The 26,820-nt window shown below is 38.9% G+C and overlaps 1 protein-coding gene across 1 annotated transcript; it reads right to left on the reverse strand.

Annotated features, from left to right (window-relative positions):
* CRISP2 (cysteine rich secretory protein 2) lies at window positions 1-26,253 on the reverse strand. The gene is made up of 8 exons (XM_065884891.1): window positions 26,226-26,253; window positions 24,090-24,160; window positions 19,682-19,798; window positions 18,810-18,897; window positions 14,833-14,978; window positions 14,024-14,118; window positions 9,736-9,824; window positions 1-128 (listed from the first exon to the last, which is right to left on the reverse strand). The coding sequence occupies exons 2-8, from the start codon at window positions 24,156-24,158 to the stop codon at window positions 1-3; spliced, it is 732 nt and encodes a 243-aa protein (XP_065740963.1). The 5' UTR covers window positions 24,159-24,160; window positions 26,226-26,253.
* Window positions 26,254-26,820: the final 567 nt, after the last annotated feature.

Consider the following 26,820-nt stretch of genomic DNA (forward strand, 5'->3'; position numbering starts at 1 on the left):
TCAGTAAATTTTGCCTTCACATAGGCAAGTAGCCTTGCACTTTTCCTTGAGCAATTCATGTTCACAGCCAGCTGTTTTCTTCAAGGAATCACAGTTACTAAGGAGATCTTCATACTCACAAGAATTGGCTGTAACAAAAACAGATGAGTTACCTCATTATCATTTTTCTCAGTAACGACAAAACAATCCATATATTCAAAGTGTATGAGTGGGTAAGATTGGACAAACAAGTCAGTGTCACACCACAAGGGGCCTTTCACTTCTTGAGGGACATACGAGGTGCCTTAGTTGAGATCACTGATTAATCCATCACTTTTTATTTTGAACTTGGTGACATGTTTGTAAAATGAATTGACCTATTTTTCTCCCTTAGCAAAGAGAGTAAAATACCTACAGAATCTAATATGGGAGGAGCTACTACACACATAGAGCTATTTAAACTTAAATTATTTTAAGTTAGGCGAAATTAAAAATTTAGTTCCTTAATCTTACCAGCCACAGTGTTCAATGACCACGTGTGACTAGTGGCTACTTGTAAGATACATGATGATAGAGAACATAGAAAAAAAAAAAAACGAGAAAGGAAAAAACAACGGAGGAGAGGAGAAAGATGCGATGCATGAGTATATTCCAGTGGGAAGATAGAGATGTAAAACAATGATAATATGCCTTCTTGCTTTCTAATGTTTCTTTTTTGGATGTTCTCCAGGGACCCCAAACCCAACAAATCTCAAACTAAACTCATTCTGTTACCCACAATGGATCCAAGGTGACTGTTCCCCTCCCACAATCCCAGGGGAATGGTTCCCTGACTACTCAGTCATTCAGGCCAGGAACTGAATCAATCTGAACTCCTTCTTTTCTACTTCTGACCAGCACCAACCAGCACTGGTAACAAACACTGGCTATTCTACTTCTTGTCTCTCAGCCCTGTCCATTGTTCTTCATTCATTTTCCCAGTAATGAGGTCAAGACATTCAATTTCTTTTTAATCCATGTTTTTCAATAGTTTTCTTGCTGACTTCCATCCAATAGTTTCTACTTACCATTGCTAGAAAGCTCTTTATCAAACATGATTCTGACCTTGTCACTCTTTTGCTGAAAACCTTTCAATTGAGTGTTTATTGCTAATAGGATAAATTCCAAGCTCCTTAGCTAATATAGCACTCAGCAGAGGTAGAAATATTCCATGGTTTTTTTTTTTTTTTTGCCTTTTTGAACTCCTGTATTTTGACTTTATTTTTTTACATCTTTATTGAAGTATAATTGCTTTACAATGGTGTGTTAGTTTCTGCTTTATAACAAAGTGAATCAGTTATACATATACATATGTTCCCATATCTCTTCCCTCTTACGTCACCCTCCCTCCCACCCTCCCTATCCCACCACTCCAGGTGGTCACAAAGCGCTGAGCTGATCTCCCTGTGCTATGCAGCTGCTTCCCACTAGCTATCTACCTTACGTTTGGTAGTGTATATATGTCCATGCCTCTCTCTCGCTTTGTCACAGCTTACCCTTCCCCTTCCCCACATCCTCAAGTCCATTCTCTAGTAGGTCTGTGTCTTTATTCCTGTCTTACCCCTAGGTACTTCATGACATTTTTTTCCCCTTAAATTCCATATATATGTGTTAGCATATGGTATTTGTCTTTCTCTTTCTGACTTACTTCACTCTGTATGACAGACTCTACGTCTATCCACCTCATTACAAATAGCTCAATTTCGTTTCTTTTTATGGCTGAGTAATATGCAATTGTATATATGTGCCACATCTTCTTTATCCATACATCCGATGATGGACACTTAGGTTGTTTCCATCTCCTGGCTATTGTAAATAGAGCTGCAATGAACATTTTGGTACATGACTCTTTTTGAATTATGGTTTTTTCAGGGTATATGCCCAGTAGTGGGATTGCTGGGTTGTATGGTAGTTCTATTTTTAGTTTTTTAAGGAACCTCCATACTGTTCTCCACAGTCACTGTATCAATTTACATTCCCACCAACAGTGCAAGAGGGTTCCCTTTTCTCCACACCCTCTCCAGCATTTATTGTTTCTAGATTTTTTGATGATGGCTATTCTGACTGGTATGAGATGATATCTCATTGTAGTTTTGACTTGCATTTCTCTAATGATTAATGAAGTTGAGCATTCTTTCATGTGTTTGTTGGCAATCTGTCTATCTTCTTTGGAGAAATGTCTATTTAGGTCTTCTGCCCATTTTTGGATTGGGTTGTTTGTTTTTTTGTTATTGAGCTGCATGAGCTGCTTATAAATTTTGGAGATTAATCCTTTGTCATTTGCTTCATTTGCAAATATTTTCTCCCATTCTGAGGGTTGTCTTTTGGTCTTGTTGATGGTTTCCTTTGCTGTGTAAAAGCTTTGAAGTTTCATTAGGTCCCATTTGTTTATTTTTATTTCCATTTCTCTAGGAGGTGGGTCAGAAAGGATCTTGCTGTGATTTATGTCATAGAGTGTTCTGCCTATGTTTTCCTCTAAGAGTTTGATAGTTTCTGGCCTTACATTTAGGTCTTTAATCCATTTTGAGCTTAGTTTTGTGTATGGTGTTAGGGAGTGATCTAATCTCATACTTTTACATGTAGCTGTCCAGTTTTCCCAGCACCACTTATTGAAGAGGCTCTCTTTCTCCACTGTACATTCCTGCCTCCTTTATCAAAGATAAGGTGACCATATGTACATGGGTTTATCTCTGAGCTTTCTGTCGTGTTCCATTGATGGATCTTTCTGTTTCTGTGCCAGTACCATACTGTCTTGATTACTGTAGCTTTGTAGTATACTCTGAAGTCAGGGAGCCTGATTCCTCCAGCTCCATTTATCGTTCTCAAGATTGCTTTGGCTATTCGGGGTCTTTTGTGTTTCCATACAAATTGTGAAATTTTTTGTTCTAGTTCTGTGAAAAATACCAGTGGTAGTTTGATAGGGATTGCATTGAATCTGTAGATAGCTTTGGGTAGTAGAGTCATTTTCACAATGTTGATTCTTCCAATCCAAGAACATGGTATATCTCTCCATCTATTTGTATTAGCTTTAATTTCTTTTATCAGTGTCTTATAATTTTCTGCATACAGGTCTTTTGTCTCCTTAGGTTTACTCCTAGATATTTTATACTTTTTGTTGCAATGGTAAATGGGAGTGTTTTCTTGATTTCACTTTCAGATTTTTCATCATTAGTGTATAGAAATGCCAGAGATTTCTGTGCATTAATGTTGTACCTGCTACTTTACCAAATTCATTAATTAGCTCTAGTAGTTTTCTGGTAGCATCTTTATGATTCTCTATGTATAGTATCATGTCATCTGCAAACAGTGACAGCTTTACTTCTTCTTTTCTGATCTGGATTCCTTTTATTTCCATTTCTTCTCTGATTGCTGTGGCTAAAACTTCCAAAACTATATTGAATAAGAGTGGTGAGAGTGGGCAACCTTGTCTTGTTCCTGATCTTAGTGGAAATGGTTTCAGTTTTTCACCATTGTGGACGATGTTGGCTGTGGGTTTGTCATATATGGCCTTTATTATGTTGAAGTAGCTTCCCTCTATGCCTACTTTCTAGAGGGTTTTTATCATAAATGGGTGTTGACTTTTGTCGAAAGCTTTCTCTGCATCTATTGAGATGATCATATGGTTTTTCTCCTTCAATTTGTTAATATAGTTTATCACATTAATTGTTTTGCGTATATTGAAGAATCCTTGCATTCCTGGAATATATCACACTTGATCATGGTGTATGATCCTTTTAATGTGCTGCTGGGTTCTATTTGCTGGTATTTTGTTGAGGATTTTTGCATCTATGTTCATCAGTGACATTGGCCTGTAGTTTTCTTTCTTTGTGGCATCCTTGTCTGGTGTTGGTATCAAGGTGATGGTGGCCTCGTAGAATGAGTTTGGGAGTGTTCCTCCCTCTGCTATACTTTGGAAGAGTTTGAGAAGGATGGGTGTTAGCTCTTCTCTAAATGCTTGATAGAATTCACCTGTGAAGCCATCTGGTCCTGGGCGTTTGTTTGTTGGAAGAGTTTTAATCACAGTTTCAATTTCAGTGCTTGTGATTGGTCTGTTCACATTTTCTATTTCTTCCTGATTCAGTCTTGGCTGATTGTGCCTTTCTAAGAATTGTCCATTTCTTCCAGGTTGTCCATTTTATTGGCATAGAGTTGCTTGTAGTAATCTCTCATGATCTTTTGTATTTCTGCAGTGTCAGTTGTTACTTCTCCTTTTTCATTTCTAATTCTATTGATTTGAGTCTTCTCCCTTTTTTTCTTGATGAGTCTGGCTAGTGGTTTATCTATTTTGTTTATCTTCTCAAAGAAACAGATTTTAGTTTTATTGATCTTTGCTATTGTTTCCTTCATTTCTTTTTCATTTACTTCTGATCTGAGTTTTATGTTTTCTTTCCTTCTGCTGACTTCGGGGTTTTTATGTTCTTCTTTCTCTAATTGCTTTATGTGCAAGGTTAGGTTGTTTATTTGAGATGTTTCCTGTTTCTTAAGGTAGGATTGTATTGCTATAAACTTCCCTCTTAGAACTGCTTTTGCTGCATCCCATAGATTTTGGGTCGTCGTGTCTCCATTGTCATTTGTTTCTAGGTATTTTTTAATTTCCTCTTTGATTTCTTCTGTGATCACTTTGTTATTAAGTAGTGTATTGTTTAGCCTCCATGTGTTTGTATTTTTTACAGATCTTTTCCTGTAATTTATATCTAGTCTCACAGCGCTGTGGTCAGAAAAGATACTTGAAACAATTTCAACTTTCTTAAATTTACCAAGGCTTGACTTGTGACCCAAGATATGGATCTATCCTAGAGAATGTTCCATGAGCACTTGAGAAAAATGTGTATTCTGTTGTTTTTGGATGGAATGTCCTATAAATACCAATTAAGTCCATCTTATTTAATGTATCATTTAAAGCTTGTGTTTCCTTATTTATTTTCATTTTGGATGTTCTGTCCATGGGTGAAAGTGGGGTGTTAAAGTCCCCTATTATGAATGTGTTACTGTCGATTTCCCCTTTTATGTTTGTTAGTATTTGCCTTATGTATTGAGGTGCTCCTATGTTGGGTGCATAAATATTTACAATTGTTTTATCTTCTTCTTGGGTCAATCCCTTGATCATTACGTAGTGTCCCTTCTTTGTCTCTTCTAATAGTCTTTATTTTAAAGTCTATTTTGTCTGATATGAGAATTGCTACTCCAGGTTTCTTTTGGTTTCCATTTGCATGGAATATCTTTTTCCATCCCCTTACTTTCAGTCTGTATGTGTCTCTATGTCTGAAGTGGGTCTCTTGTAGACAACAAATATATGGGTCTTGTTTTTGTATGCATTCAGCCAATCTGTGTCTTTGGTGGGAGCATTTAGTCCATTTACATTTAAGGTAATTATCGATATGTATGTTCCTATTCCCATTTTCTTAATTGTTTTGGGTTCGTTATTGTAGGTCTTTTCCTTCTCTTGTGTTTCTTGCGTAGAGAAGTTCCTTTAGCAGTTGTTGTAAAGCTGGTTTGGTGGTGCTGAACTCTCTCAGCTTTTGCTTGTCTGTAAACATTTTAATTTCTCCATCAAATCTGAATGAAATCCTTGCTGGGTAGAGTAATCTTGGTTGCAGGTTTTTCTCCTTCATCACTTTAAATATGTCCTGCCAGTCCCTTCTGGCTTGCAGAGTTTCTGCTGAAAGGTCAGCTGTTAACCTTATGGGGATTCCCTTGTGTGTTATTTGTTGTTTTTCCCTTGCTGCTTTTAATATGTTTTCTTTGTATTTAATTTTTGACAGTTTGATTAATATGTGTCTTGGCATATTTCTCCTTGGATTTATCCTGTATGGGACTCTCTGTGCTTCCTGGACTTGATTAACTATTTCCTTTCCCATATTAGGGAAGTTTTCAACTATAATCTCTACATATATTTTCTCAGTCCCTTTTTCTCTTCTTCTTCTGGAACCCCTATAATTCAAACGTTGGTGCGTTTAATATTGTCCCAGAGGTCTCTGAGACTGTCCTCAGTTCTTTTCATTCTTTTTTCTTTATTCTGCTCTGCAGTAGTTATTTCCACTATTTTACCTTCCAGGTCACTTATCCGTTCTTCTGCCTCAGTTATTCTGCTATTGATCCCATCTAGAGTATTTTTAATTTCATTTATTGTGTTGTTCATCATTGTTTGTTTCATCTATAGTTCTTCTAGGTCCTTGTTAAATGTTTGTTGCACTTTGTCCATTCTATATCCAAGATTTTGGATCATCTTTACTATCATTATTCTGAATTCATTTTCAGGTAGACTGCCTATTTCCTCTTCATTTGTTAGGTCTGGTGGGTTTTTATATTGCTCCTTCATCTGCTGTGTGTTTTTCTGTCTTCTCATTTTGCTTATCTTACTGTGTTTGGGGTCTCCTTTTTGCAGGCTGCAGGTTCGTAGTTCCCGTTGTTTTTGGTGTCTGTCCCCAGTGGCTAAGGTTGGTTCAGTGGATGGTGTAGGCTTCCTGGTGGAGGGGACTAGTGCCTGTGTTCTGGTGGATGAGGCTGGATCTTGTCTTTCTGATGGGCAGGTGCACGTCTGGTGGTGTGTTTTGGGGTGTCTTTGGGCTTATTATGATTTTAGGCAGCCTCTCTGCTAATGGGTGGGGTTGTGTTCCTGTCTTGCTAGTTGTTTGGCATAGGATGTCCAGCACTGTAGCTTGCTGGTCATTGAGTGAAGCTGGGTGCTGGTGTTGAGATGGAGATCTCTGGGAGATTTTCAGCATTTGATATTATGTGGAGCTGGGAGGTCTCTTGTGGACCAGTGCCCTTAAGTTGGCTCTCCCACCTCAGAGGCACAGCATTGACTCCTGACTGCAGCACCAAGAGCCTTTCATCCACACGGCTCAGAATAAAAGGGAGAAAATGTAGAAAGAAAGAATTAGTAGAAGTAGAAAGAAAGAAAGAAAGAAAGGAGGGAGGGAGGAAAGAAGGAGGGAAGGATGAAAAAAAGAAAGAAAGAAGATAAAGTAAAATAAAATAAAGTAAGATAAAATATAATAAAGTTATTAAAATAAAAAATAATTATTAAGAAAAAACAATGGACGGATAGAACCCTAGGACAAATGGTGGAAGCAAAGCTATACAGACATAATCTCACACAGAAGCATACACATACACTCACAAAAAGAGGAAAAGGGGAAAAAATCATAAATCTTGCTCCCAAAGTCCACCTCCTTAATTTGGGATGATTTGTTGTCTCTTCAGGTATTCCACAGATGCAGGGTATATCAAGTTGATTGTGGAGCTTTAATCCGCTGCTTCTGCAGCAGCTGGGAGAGATTTCCCTTTCTCTTCTTTGTTCTCACAGCTCCCAGGGGCTCAGCTTTGGATTTGGCCCCGCCTCTGCGTGTAGGTCGCTGGCTCAGGCTGGGCGGGGGGGCGGGGGAGGGAGGGGCATGAAGTGCGGGGCGGGCCTGCGGCGGCAGAGGCCGCCATGACGTTGCACCAGCCTGAGGCACTCCGTGCGTTCTCCCGGGGAAGTTGTCCCTGGATCCCGGGACCCTGACGGTGGCGGGCTGCACAGGCTCCCCGGAAGGGGAGTGTGGATAGTAACCTGTGCTCACACACAGGGTTCTTGGTGGCGGCAGCAGCAGCCTTAGCGTCTCATGCCCGTCTCTGGGTTCCGCTCTTTTAGCCGCGGCTCGCGCCCGTCTCTGTAGCTCCCTTAAGCAGCGCTCTTAATCGCCTGTCCTCGCGCACCAGGAAACAAAGAGGAAAGAAAAAGTCTCTTGCCTCTTCGGCAGGTCCAGACTTTTCCCCGGACTCCCTCCCGGCTAGCCGTGGCGCATTTACCCCCTGCAGACTGTGTTCACGCCGCCAAGCCCAGTCCTCTCCCAGTGCTCCGACTGAAGCCTGAGCCTCAACTCTAAGCCCCGCCCGCCCCGGCGGGGGAGCAGACAAGCCTCTCGTGCTGGTGAGTGCCGGTTGGCCCTGATCCTCTGTGCGGGAATCTCTCCGCTTTGCCCTCCACACCCCTGTTGCTGTGCTCTCCTCTGCGGCTCCGAAGCTTTCCCCCTGCGCCACCCGCAGTCTCCTCCCGCGAAGGGGCTTCCTAGTGTGTGGAAATCTTTCCTCCTTCACAGCTCCCTCCCACTGGTGCAGGTCCCGTCCCTATCCTTTTGTCTCTGTTTATTCTCTTTTCTTTTGCCCTACCCAGGTACGTGGGGGGTTTCTTTCCTTTTGGGAAGTCTGAGGTCTTCTGCCAGCGTTCAGTAGGTGTTCTGTGGGAGTTGTTCCACGTGTAGATGTATTTCTGGTGTATCTGTGGGGAGGAAAGTGATCTCCGCGTCTTACTCTTCCGCCATCTTCCCGGAAGCCTATTCCATGTTTTTTTAGCTGATTTTTTTCCTTTAGTTAATTTATAGTTTTGACATCATAAGTATTCTGAATTATAGCTCTATAATTCAGTAAGAAAGAATGCTGACTAAAGGTGAATGCATTTGAAAGGTAAAAATCTCAGGGAATGAGTCAACTCTATTGTTCATAATAATTTTTTTTTTTTTTGCGGTACGCGAGCCTCTCACTGTTGTGGCCTCTCCCATTGCGGAGCACAGGCTCCGGACGCGCAGGCTCAGTGGCCATGGCTCACGGGCCCAGCCACTCCGCGGCATGTGAGATCCTCTCAGACGGGGGCACAAACCCGTGTCCCCCGCATCGGCAGGCGGATTCTCAACCACTGCGCCACCAGGGAAGCCCCATAATAATTTTAATAAAAGTATCCCAACTATAAAAAACCAACAGCTATTTTTACTTCAGATCATGACAGGTTTAGAAATGACACATATGACATTTTATTCCCTCCTTTTGCAACAATATCTTTATGGATTCTATGAACCCATATCATATACAGGTTGGACTTTGTCATTAAAAATGTGCACAAAACCATGAGTAAATTATAGGGCAAGTGATCATTTATTATGTTGATCACCATGCTTCCAATTATACTTTAGAAAAAAAATGCAGTACTCAGCATGAGGAACTCATTTGCACAAAAGAAACATTCAGTTTGCCTGTATAGACTGAGACACAATGTGGTCTCACATCCTTAGATTTATACATTTTTATGCTTTCAAAATACTACCTTTGGTGTAATGATACTAACGTTGATGAAATTATCAGAAGCATGAATGTATAGTTATTAATGAGCTCTGCGACGTCACAGAAACAAATGGATGCTAGATGTTTCATTATCTTACATACGGTAATATAGGCATACCTCATTGTGTTGCATTTCACTTTACGGTACTTTGCAGATATTGTGTTTTTTACAATTGAAGGTTTGTGGCAACCCTACATTGAGCAAGCCTATTGGTGCAATTTTTCCAAAAGCATTATTTTTAATTTCATGTACATTGTTTTTTTTTTTAGACATAATACTATTGCACACTTCATAGACTACAGTATAGTGTAAACATAGCTTTTATGTGCACTGGGAAACCAAAAATTTGTGTGACTCGCTTAATAGCCATATTTTCTCTCTTTCAGTGATTTGTAACAACGTCTTTGAGGTATGCCTGTATTCTTTTCATTACAGAGAATATGTAGGTTATTGAAATGTGTAAAATGTTTACTTAAACACACTCTGTTGGGTAATCGTTTTGTCTTGGCATAAAGATGTTACTTAAATTGGTTACTTTGGGAGATTTCTTTATCCATAAAAAGAAAATTAAACATCAGTTCTTGATTATAATAGCAAGTTAATCCCTTCAAACTTATTGCATAGTCCACTGTCACAGTTACCAGGGCAACTGGCACAAGGTGTTCCTTGTTGGTAAGGGGTACTCTTTTTACTCACATTATTACCACTGTAATGTAAAATACACACTGTCAAATATTTTTCACTTTACTGTTTAGTTGCCAAGGGCAACATAAATCACTAAATGTATATAAGTATATATGTAACGTTTTTAGTTCTGTTAACAAATCTGAGGGGAATTCCCTGGCGGTCCAATGGCTAGGATTCTGGACTTTCACTGCTGTGGTCCCAGGTTCGACCCCTTAGGTCGGGGAACTAAGATCCCACAAGCCGCACCACCAGGCCAAAAAAAAAACCAAAAAAAAAACTACAAAACAAATCTGAAAAATTACAATCCCCCACATGTAATTTACGTAACATCCAAATTAAGGAAATACTTCACACACATCGACCCATCTCCTTGACTCTACTTCTTCATGCTGGGTAGCTACATTGGCATAACTAGTCTAAAGCATCCAGATAACTTCTTTGCAGCAATACACTTTTCATCTCCCAGTAGACTTGGTCAGATTGGTAAGGCCGTGCCCCGCAGAGAGCTGGCTAGGGATAAATATATCACTTTGAGAGATGGGGAAAGATCCTGGGGGCAGGAGGTTGCAGTACGAAAAAGAATACTCAATGTTGCAATATAATTTTATATTTGAAAGAGGATAAATACCCTAATTCTTCTAATATGAACTAGGGACAGTAAAGCTCCAATATATATTTTTTTAATTTCGAGATGGCATTGTGCTATTTAAGTAGTTTGTGGTGTGTGTATTTGTGGGTCAGGGAGAGCTGGGGAAGGTTTATGAGTTTCTAGAGGTAGTGCGTGATTTTTATGTTTACCGAAAAAGGAACGTGAGATTAAAAAGTTTTGATAAACGCCAATAGCCTGGGTGTAGTCAATTACAGTGACTAACTTGTAACTCATCGATGATGATTATCCTATTGGCTGTTAAATTTATCTAATTCATCAGAAAACACATGGGAATGCAAGTCTCAGTAGTGTCAAGGGAGGCAAGGACCCAAAGTGATGTATTTGAATCTGTCTTCCTGCACAGAACATGGCTGTCCATGTGGTAGCCCTTGGAAAGATTGTGACGTAGACACAAAAGTGTTCTGGAGGTGCTGTCACTCCCGCTTTCCTCATTATTCACTTCAGCTCTCACTCCAGATGCCTGGTTCCCGATGCCTCCCCTCTCACAGCCAGGCAGTGAGTTTGGATGCATTCTCCAAGGATCTATCAATTTTTTTATTAAGTTATACTTGACACACAATATTCTATTAGTTTCACGTGTACAACATAGTGGTTTGATATTTTTATACATTATGAAATCACCACAGTAATTCCAGTTACCATCTGTACATCTCTTGTGGTTTGATGGATTCCTTTAGTGTTAGCTTTGGACTTCTTTTTCATTATTTTTTGTGTATCCATTGTAGGTTTTTATTTTGTACTTAACATGAGGTTCATATATATCAGTCTGTATCTATAGCTGTTTTAAGCTGATAGTCACTTAAGTTCAAAGGCTTTCTAAAAGCACTAAATTTTTACTACCCCCATCTGTTTTATGATTTTTATGTCATATTTTACATTTTTTTACCTTGTGTAGTCCTTCACTACTTGTTGCAGTTACAATTGATAGTAGCACTTTTGTCTTTTAAACTTCATACTAGCTTTTTAAGTGGCTGATCCACTGCCATTACTATATATTTGCCTTTACCAGTGAGATTTATTCTTTCATATGTGTTTTCTGTTTCTAGTTGTGGCCTTTGCTTTTCTGCTTAAAGAAGACCCTTTAACATTTCTTGTAAGGCCAGTTTAGTGATGATGAACTTTTTTAGTTTTGCTTGTCTGGGAAACTCTTTATCTATCCTTCAATTTTGAATGATAACCTTGCTGAACAGAATATTCCAGGTTGTAAGCTTTTTTTGTTTTTGTTTTTTCAGAACTTTAAATATATCCTATCACTCCCTTCCAGCCTATAAAGTTTCTCCTGGAAACCAGCTGATAGTCTTATGGGGTTTCTCTTTTGTGTGATTAGTTGTTTTTCTCTTGTTGCCTTAAAAATTTCCTCTTTAACTTTTGCCATTTTAATTATGTCTTGGTATAACTCTAGGTTCATCTTGTTTGGGACTCTCTTAGCTTCCTGTACCTGGATGTCTGTTTTCTTTTTCAGGTTAGGGAAGATTTCAGGCATTATTTTTTTTAATGTTTTCTGTTCCTTTCTCTCTCTTATCTTTCTGGGACCCCTAGCTGTTGGTAGCTTGCTGTTGTCCCAGAGGTACCTTAAACTCTCCTCATTTAAAAAAAAATTCTTTCTTCTTTTTGCTGTTCTCATTGGGTGATTTTTCACTATTCTATCTTCCAGATCGCTTATCTGTTCTTCTGTATCATATAATCTGCTATTGATTCTCTTGAGTGTATTTTTTATTTCAGTTCCTATATTCTTCATTTCTGATTGGTTCTTTTATTTTTTAAGTCTGCTGAAATTCTTATTGTGTTCTTCCATTATTCTCCCTAGTTCAGTGAGCATCCTATAACCATTTCTTTGAACTCTATCAGGTAAATTACTTATCTCCATTTCATTAGAGTTTTTTCCTGTGGTTATATTCTGTTCTTTCATTTGGAACATATTCCTGTCTCCTCATTTTGTTTTTATTATTATTAAAAAAATTTTTTATTGGAGTATAATTGCTAAATTTTGGGTTTTTTTCTATGATTTAGGCTAAACAGCTACCGCTCTTGGTCTTGAAGGAGTGGCCTTGTGTAAGAGCATCCCTTGTGACTGCTTGTGACTGGTGGCTTTAGCAGAACAGCTTGAGCTGGAATGGGCCAGGCTAGAGGAAGTCCCTGGGGAGCACTGTGCTTACGGCTGCCTTGGTGGGATGGCTAGGGCTGCAGCTGGGGAAGGTGTGTACTGGGGGGAGTCCCAGGGGGAACAAACAATGGTGCTCGCTGGTGCCTTCGACTCTGGGGAGGGCTCCAGCAGTTCCCTGTTCATTTGGAAGAAGCTCTCAGGTTAGTAGATGGATTTTCCTTCTGAATAGTCTGAATGCTTTTTAAATTGCTGGGGTTTTTTTTTTTGCTGTGTCCCAGGGCAGGTGAGTCTGTTCTCAAGCCCCTCAGCTATATACCTCCTACTGCAGATCACTAAAATGGGGGTGGGGTTCCCATGGATACAGTGTTTCCATCTTTCCTACTAATTTCTATGTGGTCCTTCTATCTGCAGAAGCTGTTAAATCAGCTTCGGGGGCAATTTCTTTATATGTAGGTGTAGATTCAGTGTGTGCATGGGAGGAGGTGAGCTCAGGGTCTTCCTAGGCCCGTGTTATCCTTCCCCAAATGACCTATCTATTCTTTCTACTAAACTCTAATAGCTGTTTTCAGGAAAATGACTTTGGAGGTCATATTTCTCAAACTGGAGACCCATATCCCTGGGTCATCTATAGTACCAAATAAATCCTATATGAGGCTTGGTTTGGGGCCTCCCTGCCTGTAGTGGTAAAGAACTTCAAATTTTAAAAGAAATTAAGACTAGCAGATATGTTGAGGTTAGGTCTTTAGTTTATCCATAGGATTTGTTGTGGAGAACTTAAAACGTTTTGCTTAATGAAAGAGCATGTTTCCTGTTACAAATAAAGACTGTAAGGAATTGTTCATTATGGAGTTCTTGGTGAAAACTTCTGAGAAACAAAAGCTTAAGATGTTTCCTTTTTCTGGACTCTAACATATATTAAAGATCTCTTGAAAAACCTTTGAGACCCAGAAGAATGAATCATTTCTAATGATAATAACGTATATGGTTTTCAAGATAAGTAAGAATAGGAACGTTTCAGCAGAAAGGGCTGAAATCACAATTTACTATCCCTTATTTTCCACTCCACTACTGCCTCTTGCTTAACCATCAAGCTTCCACCCACCTAGGGTGTGAAATTAGTGAGAACTGATGACATCAAGTCTAGAGAAATGCATATTACACATGCCCAGAGAATAACCTTGAGCCCTGGGGAAAGGCAATTGAGAGAAAAGACATGACTTCATAATTGAGGAAAGAGAGTTTCAGATTTTACTCTTGGAAATGAGAACTTGGTCTCTTCTCTGATAAGTTGAAGGTATCTTACCTTAAGCAGTATTTCCAAAGGTTTATCCCTTCTCTTTATTAAAATATGCTTTTTTATTTTGATTGGGTAAATGTAAGATTATTTTAAAATATTAAATTGCCGATGGAATTATTGGTATTAAACTTTAAAGTATATACTTACGCAGGACAGTACTGGCAAACATAGTATTTTAGACTCTCCTGATTGGGACAGTAGGCAATTCCACATCCAACACGGAAAGATGAGTACCAAACAAGCTACAAATGCATAAGGAAATATGTAAGAGCACATTAAGGAAGAGGGGAAAACAAATAATAGCAAATGTAAAACAAAAAAGTGATTCTTGGCACTTCCTTGGTGGTGCAGTGGTTAAGAATCCATCTGCCAATGCAGGGGACACGGGTTCCATCCCTGGTCCTGGAAGATCCCACATGCCTCGGGGCAACTAAGCCCACGTGCCACGACTACTGAGCCTGCATGCTACAACTACTGAAGCCCACGTGCCTAGAGCCCATGCTCCACAGCAAGAGAATCCACTGCAATGAGAAGCCCGCACACTGCAGTGAAGAGTAGCCCCCGCTCACGACAACTAGAGAAAGCCTGTGTGCACCAACAAAGACCCAACGCAGCCAAATATTTAAAAAGAAAGAAAAAAAAGTGACTTATAGTTTGTAGCCGTACACCTTATGGAAATATTTAAATTACTGAAACAAAGTCACAAACTTTAAAAATATTAAATTTCATGTATCCATTTATAATGTTGGAAAAGTACAGGGTGTACTTCCCTGCCAAGAATTTTGCAGCCCATGGAAAAAAAAAGACAACTGTTCTAGATGAAATACCAGCCAAATGCCAGGACTCTATCATACTCAAGCCCTTCTCCCAGATTGAACATTGATGTTGGTCATCATTTGGAGAAGCTTTCTCTGTTAGAGCATTTGTGGCAGAAGTTTTTCATTTGTTCTGGTTACCTGGGTATAATGTCCAACAATTGCACTGGAGCTCTTTGGTCCTGCACCATAGACAAAATTGTGGTGTTCTTGAAACCAGCTTTGGATTGCATCTGACCAGGCAGTAGGGTCACTTGACATGTAGAGATTCTCACCACATTTTGTACCTAAGTGTGAACAGATCATTCATGAAGAAAACAAAAAAGCATGCCGTGGCAAGAGAAGTCAACTACATGAACACAAGGATGTTGCCCTTCAAACTCAGTGCCTGTATTTGCTAACTGTTAATACATGAAAAAGATGCTTCCATTCCTGTAAAGCTGAATAGAAGACAGATATACCTAGCCCACTGGGCTGGCCACAATATGCAAACTTCGAATAGGTTGAGAAGAATTTATTCTAACAAGGACCTACTGTATAGCACAGGGAACTATACTCGATATCTTGTAATAACCTATAATGGAAGTGAATGTAAAAAAAAAATATATATGTATGTTTGAATCACCTTGCTGTACCCCTGAAGCTATCACAACATTGTAAATTAACTATATTTCAATAAAAATCAAAACCAAACCAAACCAAACAAAATCCTTCTCCCTGTGGATTGTCAAAGATGCATTCTTTTTCATGCTAAATTCTTTACAGGTATAATGTGTGAGCTCTCAGCTTTGTATTGTTAGCGTACGAAAGGCAACAACCAAATTTTATTTTTTCTCTCCTCTTACCCACCCTCAGCAGAGATTTTTCACATATAGGAGCCAGAATAAATATTTATGATTATGAATTTGCATAAACTTTGAAAAAAAAGTTTTACGGGCAGTCTTTAAGAGTCCCAATCAAGAGTCAACTGACATCAGGAAGGTGTTCAAAACTTGCAGCTCTTCCCTTAATCCATGAGTCATAATGTCACAGTGTGACATTATAGTTATTTAATGTTATATAACTTACAGTTATAACTCTCTGAGGAGAGTTATATATAACTTACAGTTATATTATAACTTACAGTTATAACTCTCTGAGGAGTCATAATGTCTCCTCAGAGAGTTAGGCAGGAAGGACCTTGCAGAGGGTGACATCAGCAGAATGGTGAGGTAGGAAGCCCTGGACTCTCCTTTCCCCAATACACACACTGATTCAGCAACAATTCACGAACAAATTGCCCTTGTCAGAAATCCAAAAACAAAACCAAAGGCTTCCTGACCCTGAGGGATATGAAACCAGACTCACTGAAGCCTCTAGGGAGATTGGAAAACCCTCTTGCGAGAATCCCTACCCTCAGCACCGTGCTATACAATCAGGAAGAGACCCTCTAACTCCCAGCTTCTCCAGGGGAGGGAAAGAGTTGGCTCATGTGTCCAGCAACCCCACGTTTCCAAGGGGACACCCCAGAGGGCTGGCTTCTGTCTTGCTAGTCTTGGAGGTGGTGAGTGGAGATGGTGTTTGGGCTGCTAGACACCATAACTCCTCCCTCTGGCTCAGCACAGAGCAAGCAAATGAAAAATCCTTTCATTGTTTTCCTTTCTCCCCTGGGAGGCAGAGTTGATCAATGTGTCCAGTGGTCCAGTTTCTCTGGGGCTACCCAAAGAACTGGCATGTTTCTTGCCAGTCCTGGAGCGCAATCTTGTTTCCTGGGGGACAACTGAGATGGCAGTTTGGATTGGTAGATGCCATAGCCCTTCTCCCCAGCTCAGCACAGAGCAAGCCGACAAAAACCACAGCTGCCTGCTTCTCCCTGGAGAGGGAAGAAGCTGGTTTGGTCATCTGATGCCACACATTTTCCAGAGGCTGCCTGAAGGACTGGCTCCTGACTTGCCTATTTTGGAATGCTATCAAGACCTAGTATAAGCTCGCTGCCTGCGGCTAGTGAGAACAGAGACAGATATTTGGGCTGGCAGTTGCCATAGCCTCCCTTCCTGGTTCAGCACAGAGTGAACAAACAAAATACTCCAGCTCTTAGCCTCTCCCTGGGGAGGGAAAGAATTGGATGGACTGTCAGAGATCCATCTTTTCTGGGGGCTGCCTGAGGAAATGACTTAAGAATCTTCCTTGAGCAAAATGGACTTGAACAGCATTTCTCCAAAGAAGATGTACAAATGACCAACAGGTATATGAAAAGGTGCTCAATGTCACTAATCATCAGAAAAAGGCAGATCAAAACCACAATGAGATATAACCTTACACCTGTCAGGATGTCTGTTCTCAAAAAACAAAAGACAGCAAGAGAAATTGGAATTCTTGTACGCTGTTGGTGAGAATAAAACCTGGTGTAGCTGTTATAGGCAACAGTAGGGAGGTTCCTCAAAAAATTAAAAGTAGAGCTACAAAATGATCCAGCAATTCCACTTCTGAGTATTTATCCAAAAGAATTGAAGTCAAGATCTTGAAGAGATATTTACATTCTCATGTTCACTGCAGCACTATTCATGATAGCCAAGATGTGGAAATGACCTAAATGTCCATCAGCAGATGAACGGATAAACAAAATGTGGTATATAAACACAATGGAATATCATCCATCCTTAGAAAAGAAGGAAATTCTGCAACATGCAGCAACATGAATGAACCTTGAGGATATTTTGCTAAGTGAAATAAGCTAGTCACAGAAAACGAGTGCCTGATTCTATCAGTATGAAGTATCTCAAATAGTCAAATTCATAGAATCAAAGAGTGGAATGGTGGTTGCTGGGCTGGGGGGAAGGAGGAATGGGGAGTTACTAATCAATGGACATAAACTTTCTGGTAAGCAAGATAATTTCTAGATATCTGATGGACAGCATGGCACCTACAATCAACAATATTGTATCGTACACTTAAACATTTCTTGAGAGGGTAGATTTCATGTTAAGTGTTCTTAGCAGCATAAAATTTTTTAAAAACTAAAAAAAAAAAAGGTGTTCTTACCACAGTAAAATTAATTTAAAGAAGAAAGAAGTGCCTTGAGGTCCAGAAACGTTACCCTTTTCAGCCCTCTCTTAATATTTACGTTTTGGTGACTTGAAATATAATGTTTACGTGCTGCTTAAAGAAAGTATAAAATGTTTTTGGATATCTCCTTTAATAAGGAAAGACAGAAACTTAGAAACTAACAGTAGACTTGGATCTTTAAGACCATTTGTTCCAATGTTCTACTGAACACAGTCGCCTCCTGTTGTAACTTCATCATAATGTTTGCATCAACAATATAAACAAGAACAATTCTACTGAAATGACAGGTAAGTTATTCACTACCTTTAAATTGGGCGTACCTATGTGTATATCATGCTTGATAATGTAAAACATTTTATGTAAGGTTTGTGAATACAAGTTTTTTTTCTCTCATGGCTTTTATGATCCTTGGTAAGATACGTCTTCAAGTTTTTTCGAGTCTAATATATTATTCTATGCATTATAGGTACACAGTCTATAAAAAATACTTGAAAATTTGTTATCAAAACTTTAAAAAATGAATCAACACACCCAAAATATTCATCCTGATTAAAAAAAACTTAAATATTTTTAGAGTAAAATTCAGGAACAGTTCAACATATTTTAACACATTTTGTGAATGCAAAATAATCTAATTTCAAAACACCATACAGCTACACAATATCACAAAAAGGGCAAAGGGTGAGAAATCAGGAAGCCTGGTTAACTTTCCAGTATATGATACTCCTACCAGTTGTGTTCTTGCATAATTCATTCCTTCCACATCCTTACTTTTTAATCTTTAAAATCGGGAAAATGATTATGCATGACCTGTTCACCATGAGCTCATCAAGAGGAACAAATGAGATGCTGCTTAAGAAATAATTTGCATAATGTAAATAATCAACAAGCATGAAATAGTACTTATCGTATCTCTCTCTATACAGATACTTTAATTTTAAAAGTACAGCCATGTAAGCAACATTTATTCACAAAGTCTTCTGATTACAATGCCCCAGAATGGTCTATCCTATTTTATTTGTCTAATATTTTATTTGCTCATTTATTCAACAAACATTGACTCATTTACATACTGGTTTTCCAGTCACCTGGATTACTGTGTTCTAAAGTGCACTTGTTTGCCCACTTCTGAGCATTTGCTGTTGCTTCTCTGCTCCATTCCTAAATGTCGCAAGAAAAACAAAATACACAAAGATTCAACTCCAATGAAGTATATGCTTTAAAATCTGATTGGTAGGCTGATTTGCATTACTTTAAAACTTCTGTAGATGTATTATCTAATTGTCATTGGTATTAAAGTACCTTTTTGTTTGTGTGTATGTGTGTGTGTGTGTCTTTATCTGTCCCAGTGCCAATTTCCACACAAAGACAAGTCCACAGGTATGTCTAACGAGAGAAATACCTAATATATTATCTGACTATGATAGCGTAGCAGCCACACCTAAGATTTTTAATAATGTTGCTGCTCTAAATACTAACATGTGAGACAGTCTGACTATATTTCAGTAGTAATAAGCTGACCTAGTTTATTGCCAATTCCATTTGTAGCCCACTGTGTCCACATGGGAGATGTCTAGCTTTTATGGACTATTCCCTGGGAAATGGGCTGTTATTTACCCTAAATGGCATTGATCCTGAAGGATAGGAGATTTCTTATTTTCAACTAGGGAAGATAGTGAACCAAAAATGTAACACCTTCACATTTGATGTCTGAAGATCTGGCTTCTAAATTCTGCCTTCCCAACTTAAGAGCCCTGTAATCTTGACAAGTTGTTTAACTATTATAAAGGAAAATTCATTTCTGCCCTGCCCATGACAGAGCTAAATGAAGTAGAAAAATAGAGACAGAACTTTGTAAGCCACAAGAGTCTTAAGAGATGCCAGTTAGCTGCCGGCTCTTACCACTGCTGGTTCACACCACTTTATTTATATTCTTGCTTCTTACCATCTTTAGCGTGTTGCTGGCAGGTGGAGAGACTGATTTCCTTAGTTCATTGTGTTTATTTACAATCTCTCTTTGGACTTGCATTTGAGTGGTTAACAGCGCAGTAAAGGATGGATCCTACAGGGAAATAAAATTAGGGTTTTTTTTTTAAACATTTTTGAAAATTGCATTTAAGAGTGAATAAGTTAATTCAAGGGCTCTGAGATGACTTTACAAAGTGTTCAGTTCAAGCCACTATGAGTTGTTAAGCACTGTCAATGAACTGAACCAAGGCAACGACAAATAGGAAAAAAGTAGTTTGAAGTTTTGAGAATGGGAATGGAATTCACGGCATGACAAATTAAAAACTCCTCTGAGGCCGCAAATGCCAATTTCTAGTTTCAAGGGAACTCTCAGTGTGATTTTTCTAGACATACAAGTGATAATGTTTTATATTTTATAATATTGTGTACAAAGGTGTACAATAAGAACATGAAGACAGATTCATCCACATTAAATCAGGCTGCAGCAGTGGGGTAAGAGCGGACCTCAAGACTCATCGTAGACTTTAAGGGGAACTTTGACCTGACATGGTATCTGTTTTTAGAGAAAGAATATATTTAGAAGGTATTTAGAGAAAGAATGTTGAGGTTCAGTTGAAGTGCATTCAGTATTCTAGTAAAATGATTCTACCTGTTTTATTTTTTTAACATCTTTATTGGAGTATAATTGCTTTACATTGTTGTGTTAGTTGCTGCTGTACAACAAAGTGAATCAGCTATATGCATACGTATATCCCCACATCCCCTCCCTCTTGCATCTCCCTCCCACCCTCCCTATTCCACCCCTCTAGGTGGTCACAAAGCACAGAGCTGATCACCCTGTGCTGTGGGGCTGCTTCTCACTAGCTAACTGTTTTACATTTGGTAGTGTATATATGTCCATGCCACTCTCTCACTTCATCCCAGCTTACCATTCTCCCTCCCTGTGTCCTCAAGTCCATTCTCTATGTCTGTGTCTTCATTCCTGTCCTGCCCCTAGGTTCTTCAGAACCATTTTTTTTAGATTCCATATATATATGTGTTAGCATACGGTATTTGTTTTTCTCTTTCTGACTTCACTTTGTATGACAGACTCTAGGTCTATCCACCTCATTACAAATAGCTCAATTGCGTTTCTTTTATGGGTGAGTAATATTCCATTGTATATATGTGCCACATCTTCTTTATCCATTCATCTGTTAATGGACACTTAGGTTCCTTCCATGTCCTGGCTATTGTAAATAGAGCTGCAGTGAACATTGTGGTACATGACTCTTTTTGAATTATACTTTTCCTTAGGGTATATGCCCAGTAATGGGATTGCTGGGTCATATGGTAGTTCTATTTTTAGTTTTTTAAGGAACCTCCATACTGTTCTCCATAGTGGCTGTATCAATTTACATTCCCAACAACAGTGCAAGAGGGTTCCCTTTTCTTCACACCCTCTCCAGCATTTATTGTTTGTAGATTTTTTGATGATGGCCATTCTGACTGGTGTGGGGTGATATCTCATTGCAGTTTTGATTTGCATTTCTCTAATGATTAGTGATGTTGAGCATCCTTTCATGTATTTGATGGCAATCTGTATATCTTCTTTGGAGAAATGTCTATTTAGGTCTTCTGCCCATTTTTGGATTGGGTTGTTTGTTTTTTTGATATTGAGCTGCATGAGCTGCTTGTAAATTTTGGAAACTAATCCTTTGTTATTTGCTTCATTTGCAAATATTTTCTCCCATTCTGAGGGTTGTCTTTTCATCATTTTATGGTTTCCTTTGCTGTGCAAAAGCTTTGAAGTTTCATTAGGTCCCATTTGTTTATTTTTGTTTTCATTTCCATTTCTCTAGGAGGTGGGTCAAAAAGGATCTTGCTGTGATTTTTGTCAAAGAGTGTTCTTACTATGTTTTCCTCTAAGAGTTTTATAGTGTCTGGCGTTACACTTAGGTCTTTAATCCATTTTGAGTTTATTTTTGTGTATGGTGTTAGGGAGTGCTCTAATTTCTTTCTTTTACATGTAGCTGTCCAGTTTTCCCAGCACCACTTATTGAAGAGGCTGTCTTTTCTGCATTGTATATTCTTGCCTCTTTTATCAAAGATAAGGTGACCATATATGCGTGGGTTTATCTCTGGGCTTTCTATCCTGTTCCATTGATCTATATTTCTGTTTATGTGCCAGTACCATACTGTCTTGATTCCTGTAGCTTTGTAGTATAGTCTGAAGTCAGGGAGCTTGATTCCTCCAGCTCTGTTTTTCTTTCTCAAGATTGCTTTGGCTATTTGGGGTCTTTTGTGTTTCCATACAAACTGTGCAATTTTTGTTCTAGTTCTGTGAAAAATGCCATTGGTAGTTTGATAGGGATTGCATTGAATCTGTAGATTGCTTTGGGTAGTAGAGTCATTTTCACAATGTTGATTCTTCCAATCCAAGAACATGGTATATCTCTCCATCTGTTTGTACCATCTCTCATTTCTTTCATCAGTGTCTTATAGTTTTCTGCATACAGGTCTTTTGTCTCCTTAGGTAGGTTTATTCCTAGATATTTTATTCTTTTTGTTTCAATGGCAAATGGGAGTGTTTCCTTAATTTCTCTTTCAGATTTTTCATCATTAGTGTATAGGAATGCAGGAGATTTCTGTACATTAATTTTGTATCCTGCTACTTTACCAAATTCATTGATTAGCTCTAGTAGTTTTCTGGTAGCATCTTTAGGATTCTCTATGCATGGTATCACGTCATCAGCAATAAGTAACAGTTTTACCTCTTTTCCGATTTGGATTCCTTTTGTTTCTTTTTCTTCTCTGACTGCTGTGGCTAAAACTTCCAAAACTATGTTGAATAATAGTGATGAGAATGGGCAACCTGTCTTGTTCCTGATCTTAGTGGAAATGGTTTCAGTTTTTCACCATTGAGAATGATGTTGGCTATGGGTGATTCTACCTGTTATAGGTAGATTTTATAGGGTCGCTCAAAAGACCCCATTTAAAAAATCTCCAAGGCCATTTGGAGGGAGCAAAGCCATCCAGTGAATGGACTATTGCTGACTTTGTTCCTTTTAGAAACAGAAATATAATTGATAAGGTATTAAATCAGTTGCTGATATTTTTGGTGTATCTTTGTGTGTTTGTGTGTGTTTGTGTGTGTGTGTGTGTGTGTGTGTGTGTGTGTTGGGGGGGATGGGTCCTAAACCTGGAGGTGGAGTAGGGTGTGTGAATTGCTCCCACAAGGTCTAGCAATTTGATAGCCTAAATTTACACAAAAGGCTGATGTTACATGAGCAAGATTTTTTTAAAAAATCAATTTATTTATTTGTAATTTTTGGCTGTGTTGGGTCTCCATTGCAGTGTGCAGGCTTCTCATTGTGATGGATTCTCCTGTTGCGGAGCTTGGGCTCTAGGCGTGCAGGCTTCAGTAGTTGTGGCACGCGGGCTTAGTTTCTCTGTGGCATGTGGGATCTTCCTGGATGAACCCGTGTCCCCTGCGTTGGCAGGCATATTCTTAACCACTGTGCCACCAGGGAAGTCCCAGCATGAGTAAGATTTTGAAGTGTAAGTCTGAATAGACAGGGTCCTTGGTTGATCTTCTCCTGACACCTTGGAATAAGTCATTCTCTGCTCCCCCAATACTGAGTCCCCTTCAAAGCTCTGCAAATACTGTGAACATAGGTCTGACCACATTTTATCACCATGATCTCATTGCGCATCCATTTCTCCTGCCTACTTGTACGTTCCTAAGGACAGGGGCCAATACTGAATGAAAAATAAATCCAATGGCACGTATCTTTATAAGAGACACAAGAGGAGAAGGTGATGTGAAGATGGAGGCAGAGATTTCAGTGATGTAGCCACAAGCCAAGGATTGGTGGAAGCCACCAGAAGCTGGGAAAGGGACATGGAACAGACTCCCTCCTAGATCCTCCAGAGGGAGCATGGCCCTGCTGATACCTTGATTTCAGACTTCTGGTCTCCAGAACTGTGAGAGAATAAATTTCTATTGGGCTAAGCCACCAAACTTGTGTTAATTTCCTACAACAGCCCTAAGGACCTAATGCATTAATTTTCCAAAATATCATGTACTCCATATAAAAATAATGCAATCTGTTTCTTTTTTTGGACTAAATCTTTGAAATCTGGTGTGTAATTTATACCTACAGCACATCTTGTTTTGGAAAAGCCACATTTCAAGTCTTTAATAGCCATGTGTGACAGATAGCTGCTGTACTGGACTGCTCATCCTTGAACTTTCATCTAGATAATTACGTTAAGTGCTCTGAGCTACCAAGGAGTACTCTGTGATGTACTAGACACTCTCATTACTTCCGCTCTCAAAGTGCCTTGCCATCCCACAGAGCTGCCTGGATAGCTCTGGAAAGATTTTTCCACTTTAACCTTACCTTTGCTTCGGTGGGGAAAGATGGTAGCAGCACAGCAGCCAGAAACAGCACAACTGGGAGTGAAGCCATTGCTAGGAAGTAAGTCAAAGAGAACAAAGGTCTACATTGAAACATGTAGTACATGGACCTCTAACTAGGAGGGAAGAACTAATGTAATGATCTTGGTTATCTCAAAGGAGCCGTGATTCCCAAATTTATAAGTAATGTAACAAGAGAGGACTGTCATATGGTGCCAGTAGAATCATAATAGAACCAACCTTGTCTCTGATAGGGACAATAAAAAATAAGCTGAAGAACTTGACTGTTGCACTTGAATTATACCTATAAAGGTGAGGGACACACCACTTCTTTCTGCCCACTTCTATTGCTCCTAAGCCCATCAGAAAGAAAATATGGAAGAAAACAGATTTCGCCACAGTTAATTATGATCTTGCATTGATTATTCATTTCAATTTTAGGGCAAAGTTTATTTTCAGTGTATACCATTTCTTAGTTCTTTTCCTCTTGTTTATGAAAAGTAGACTTCTTGTCCTTTTATTTATACACAACTCTAATCAAGATTTCAGGGTTGTGATTACACAGAAATGTACAAATACTTTAGTAGTAGTAATTTCTCCAATGGAGGCATTAGAAGTTATGTTTATTTTATTCCTTACACTTGTCTATATTTTCAAATTTCCAAGTATAGAAAAAAATACAAATAGAACTAATATATTGAAAATCTAGCCTGTTCGAATTTGCTGAATCCATGATTGGGTACAAAGGTTACTTAATATCTTCATTAACTTTTTAAAAGACACTCAGCATTGGGTTGCCCACATTGTGCTTTCTCAATGTGTCAAAAAATCCTTGCTCCTTTAGATGAAGCAAAAAGAACATGAAGTTTAGGAAGCATTCATATTCTCTTCCCCACCATTCATCATATAAAAATTACTCACTTTGTAAATTAAAGGAATACTGCCTAGATTAACTGTCTTCCTATGCAATTGCTACCCCCAAATTCTTGGAGGAAAAGAAAATTCTAAACTATTTATCTGCAGTACTTCTCAGGCCTTATTGATTTGTAAATAGTGGACAGTTGGTACCTCTTCCATGTATTGCCTTTCTTCTCAATAGTGTGATTAGCAAAGGGAGAGGAATGAACATTTATTGACAGTGTAGGGCAAAATACAATGTCTAATTTCACTCTCTTACCTTCGCAGGTATGGTGGTGTTTTACCGATGAAGGAATTGAGGCCTATAAGAGTTAATTAACCTATGCCAATGGTAAGTTCTTTTATATATTTATTTATATTTATTTATTTTGGCTGCGTTGGGTCTTCGTTGCTGCGTGCGGGCTTTCTCTAGTGGCCTCGAGCGGGGTCTCCTCTTCATTGCGGTGCGCGGACTTCTCATTGCGGTGGCTTCTCTTGTTGTGGAGCACGGGCTCTAGGCGTTTCCATAGTTGTAGCACACAGACTCAGTAGTTGTGGATCGCGGGCTCTAGAGCTCAGGCTCTGTAGCTGTGGCACACGGGCTTAGTTGCTCTGTGGCATGTGGGATCTTCCCAGACCAGGGCTCAAACCCGTGTCCCTTGCATTGGCAGGCAGATTTTTAACCACTGAGCCACCAGGGAAGTCCTGGTAAGTTCTTACGTAATGGCAGAAATTAACCTTCAACCAATTATGATGTCCAAATCAATGCACATTGAAAGGAAAACATAGTTTCAACTGGGAAAATCAAACATTTTGTAGCTCAATGGAGACACTCTATCCTTATTTTAACAATTCCTGTGTTAATATACAACAGTATACAGTATGTTCATAGTAAAAATCACTAACATGGAAGAATATACAGTATATACAAATTGTCATATTTTACATTGTTTTCTATTCAATATAGTTCTAGTATACTTGTTTCAAAATCATAAACACGGGAACTATTTCTATTATCCATTTTAGAATGAGATGTAAAAAATGCATTTGTTTCAACTTGACATAGTGAGAGTAGAATTAATTCAAGATCACTGTCTCAATAACTATCTATAAAGTTCGAAAATCATGGGTACATTTGTTAAATATATAATTTTACCGTTGGCAAAATAAAAATGATTGACAAATAAAATGTTCACATTTAAATAAATGAGTTATCACTTACTGTTTGTTTTCAGAGCAGGATGAAGTATCTGCTTTGTCTGTAGGAAGAAGAAAGGTACAGAGAAGGTTAGAGCACAATATATATTACATCTATTTCTGTTTTAGAAAGTTCTGGTTGTGCAAGTAAACCTAAGTCAATACAATTCCAAACCAGAATTTTTCACACCAATAGCTTCCAATTTCATTGCCAGTTATCGGACATTGTTTTTGACATTATTTGGTTCCCATGTAGCTTTTAACACAAGTAAGTAAAGCATACCCTCACTCCGTCGCCAGCCCTCTTCTCTTCTGATGCAAACTAAAATCTGGATGCTGCCTTTTTGGCCTCGTATTTCTATAATAACCACTGAAGACTGGTTAATCACTGTGAAGGTAACCAAGATCCTACCTTAGAGCTGAACTTCTGTGGCTCAGCTTTCTATGACCTTTACTTCCCGGTGCCAACTTTCTATAGCTTATTGGATAAGAGCACAGTCTTTGGCAACCATCAGTTCTTGAAAAATCTTCTTGGATCTACAGACTTCTCTTCTGTAAACTGTGGATTATCATACCATAATTTTGCTTTGAAAACAGCATAATGTACATAAAACACCTAC

This window comes from Phocoena phocoena, chromosome 10 (genome assembly GCF_963924675.1).
Source record: "Phocoena phocoena chromosome 10, mPhoPho1.1, whole genome shotgun sequence".
Classification (NCBI taxonomy): Eukaryota; Metazoa; Chordata; class Mammalia; order Artiodactyla; family Phocoenidae; genus Phocoena; species Phocoena phocoena.

What these genes read in the sequence shown, in the direction of transcription:
- CRISP2 (XM_065884891.1), bottom strand. Translation starts at nt 24,158, where the DNA reads ATGGCTTCACTCCCAGTTGTGCTGTTTCTGGCTGCTGTGCTGCTACCA. An exon ending in TTGTTGGACATTATACCCAG is followed by an intron (nt 14,119 to 14,832) that starts GTAACCAGAACA and finishes ATGCATTTGTAG; the next exon opens with CTTGTTTGGTACTCATCTTT. An exon ending in CTGTGACAGTGGACTATGCA is followed by an intron (nt 129 to 9,735) that starts ATAAGTTTGAAG and finishes TTTTTGTTACAG; the next exon opens with CCAATTCTTGTGAGTATGAA.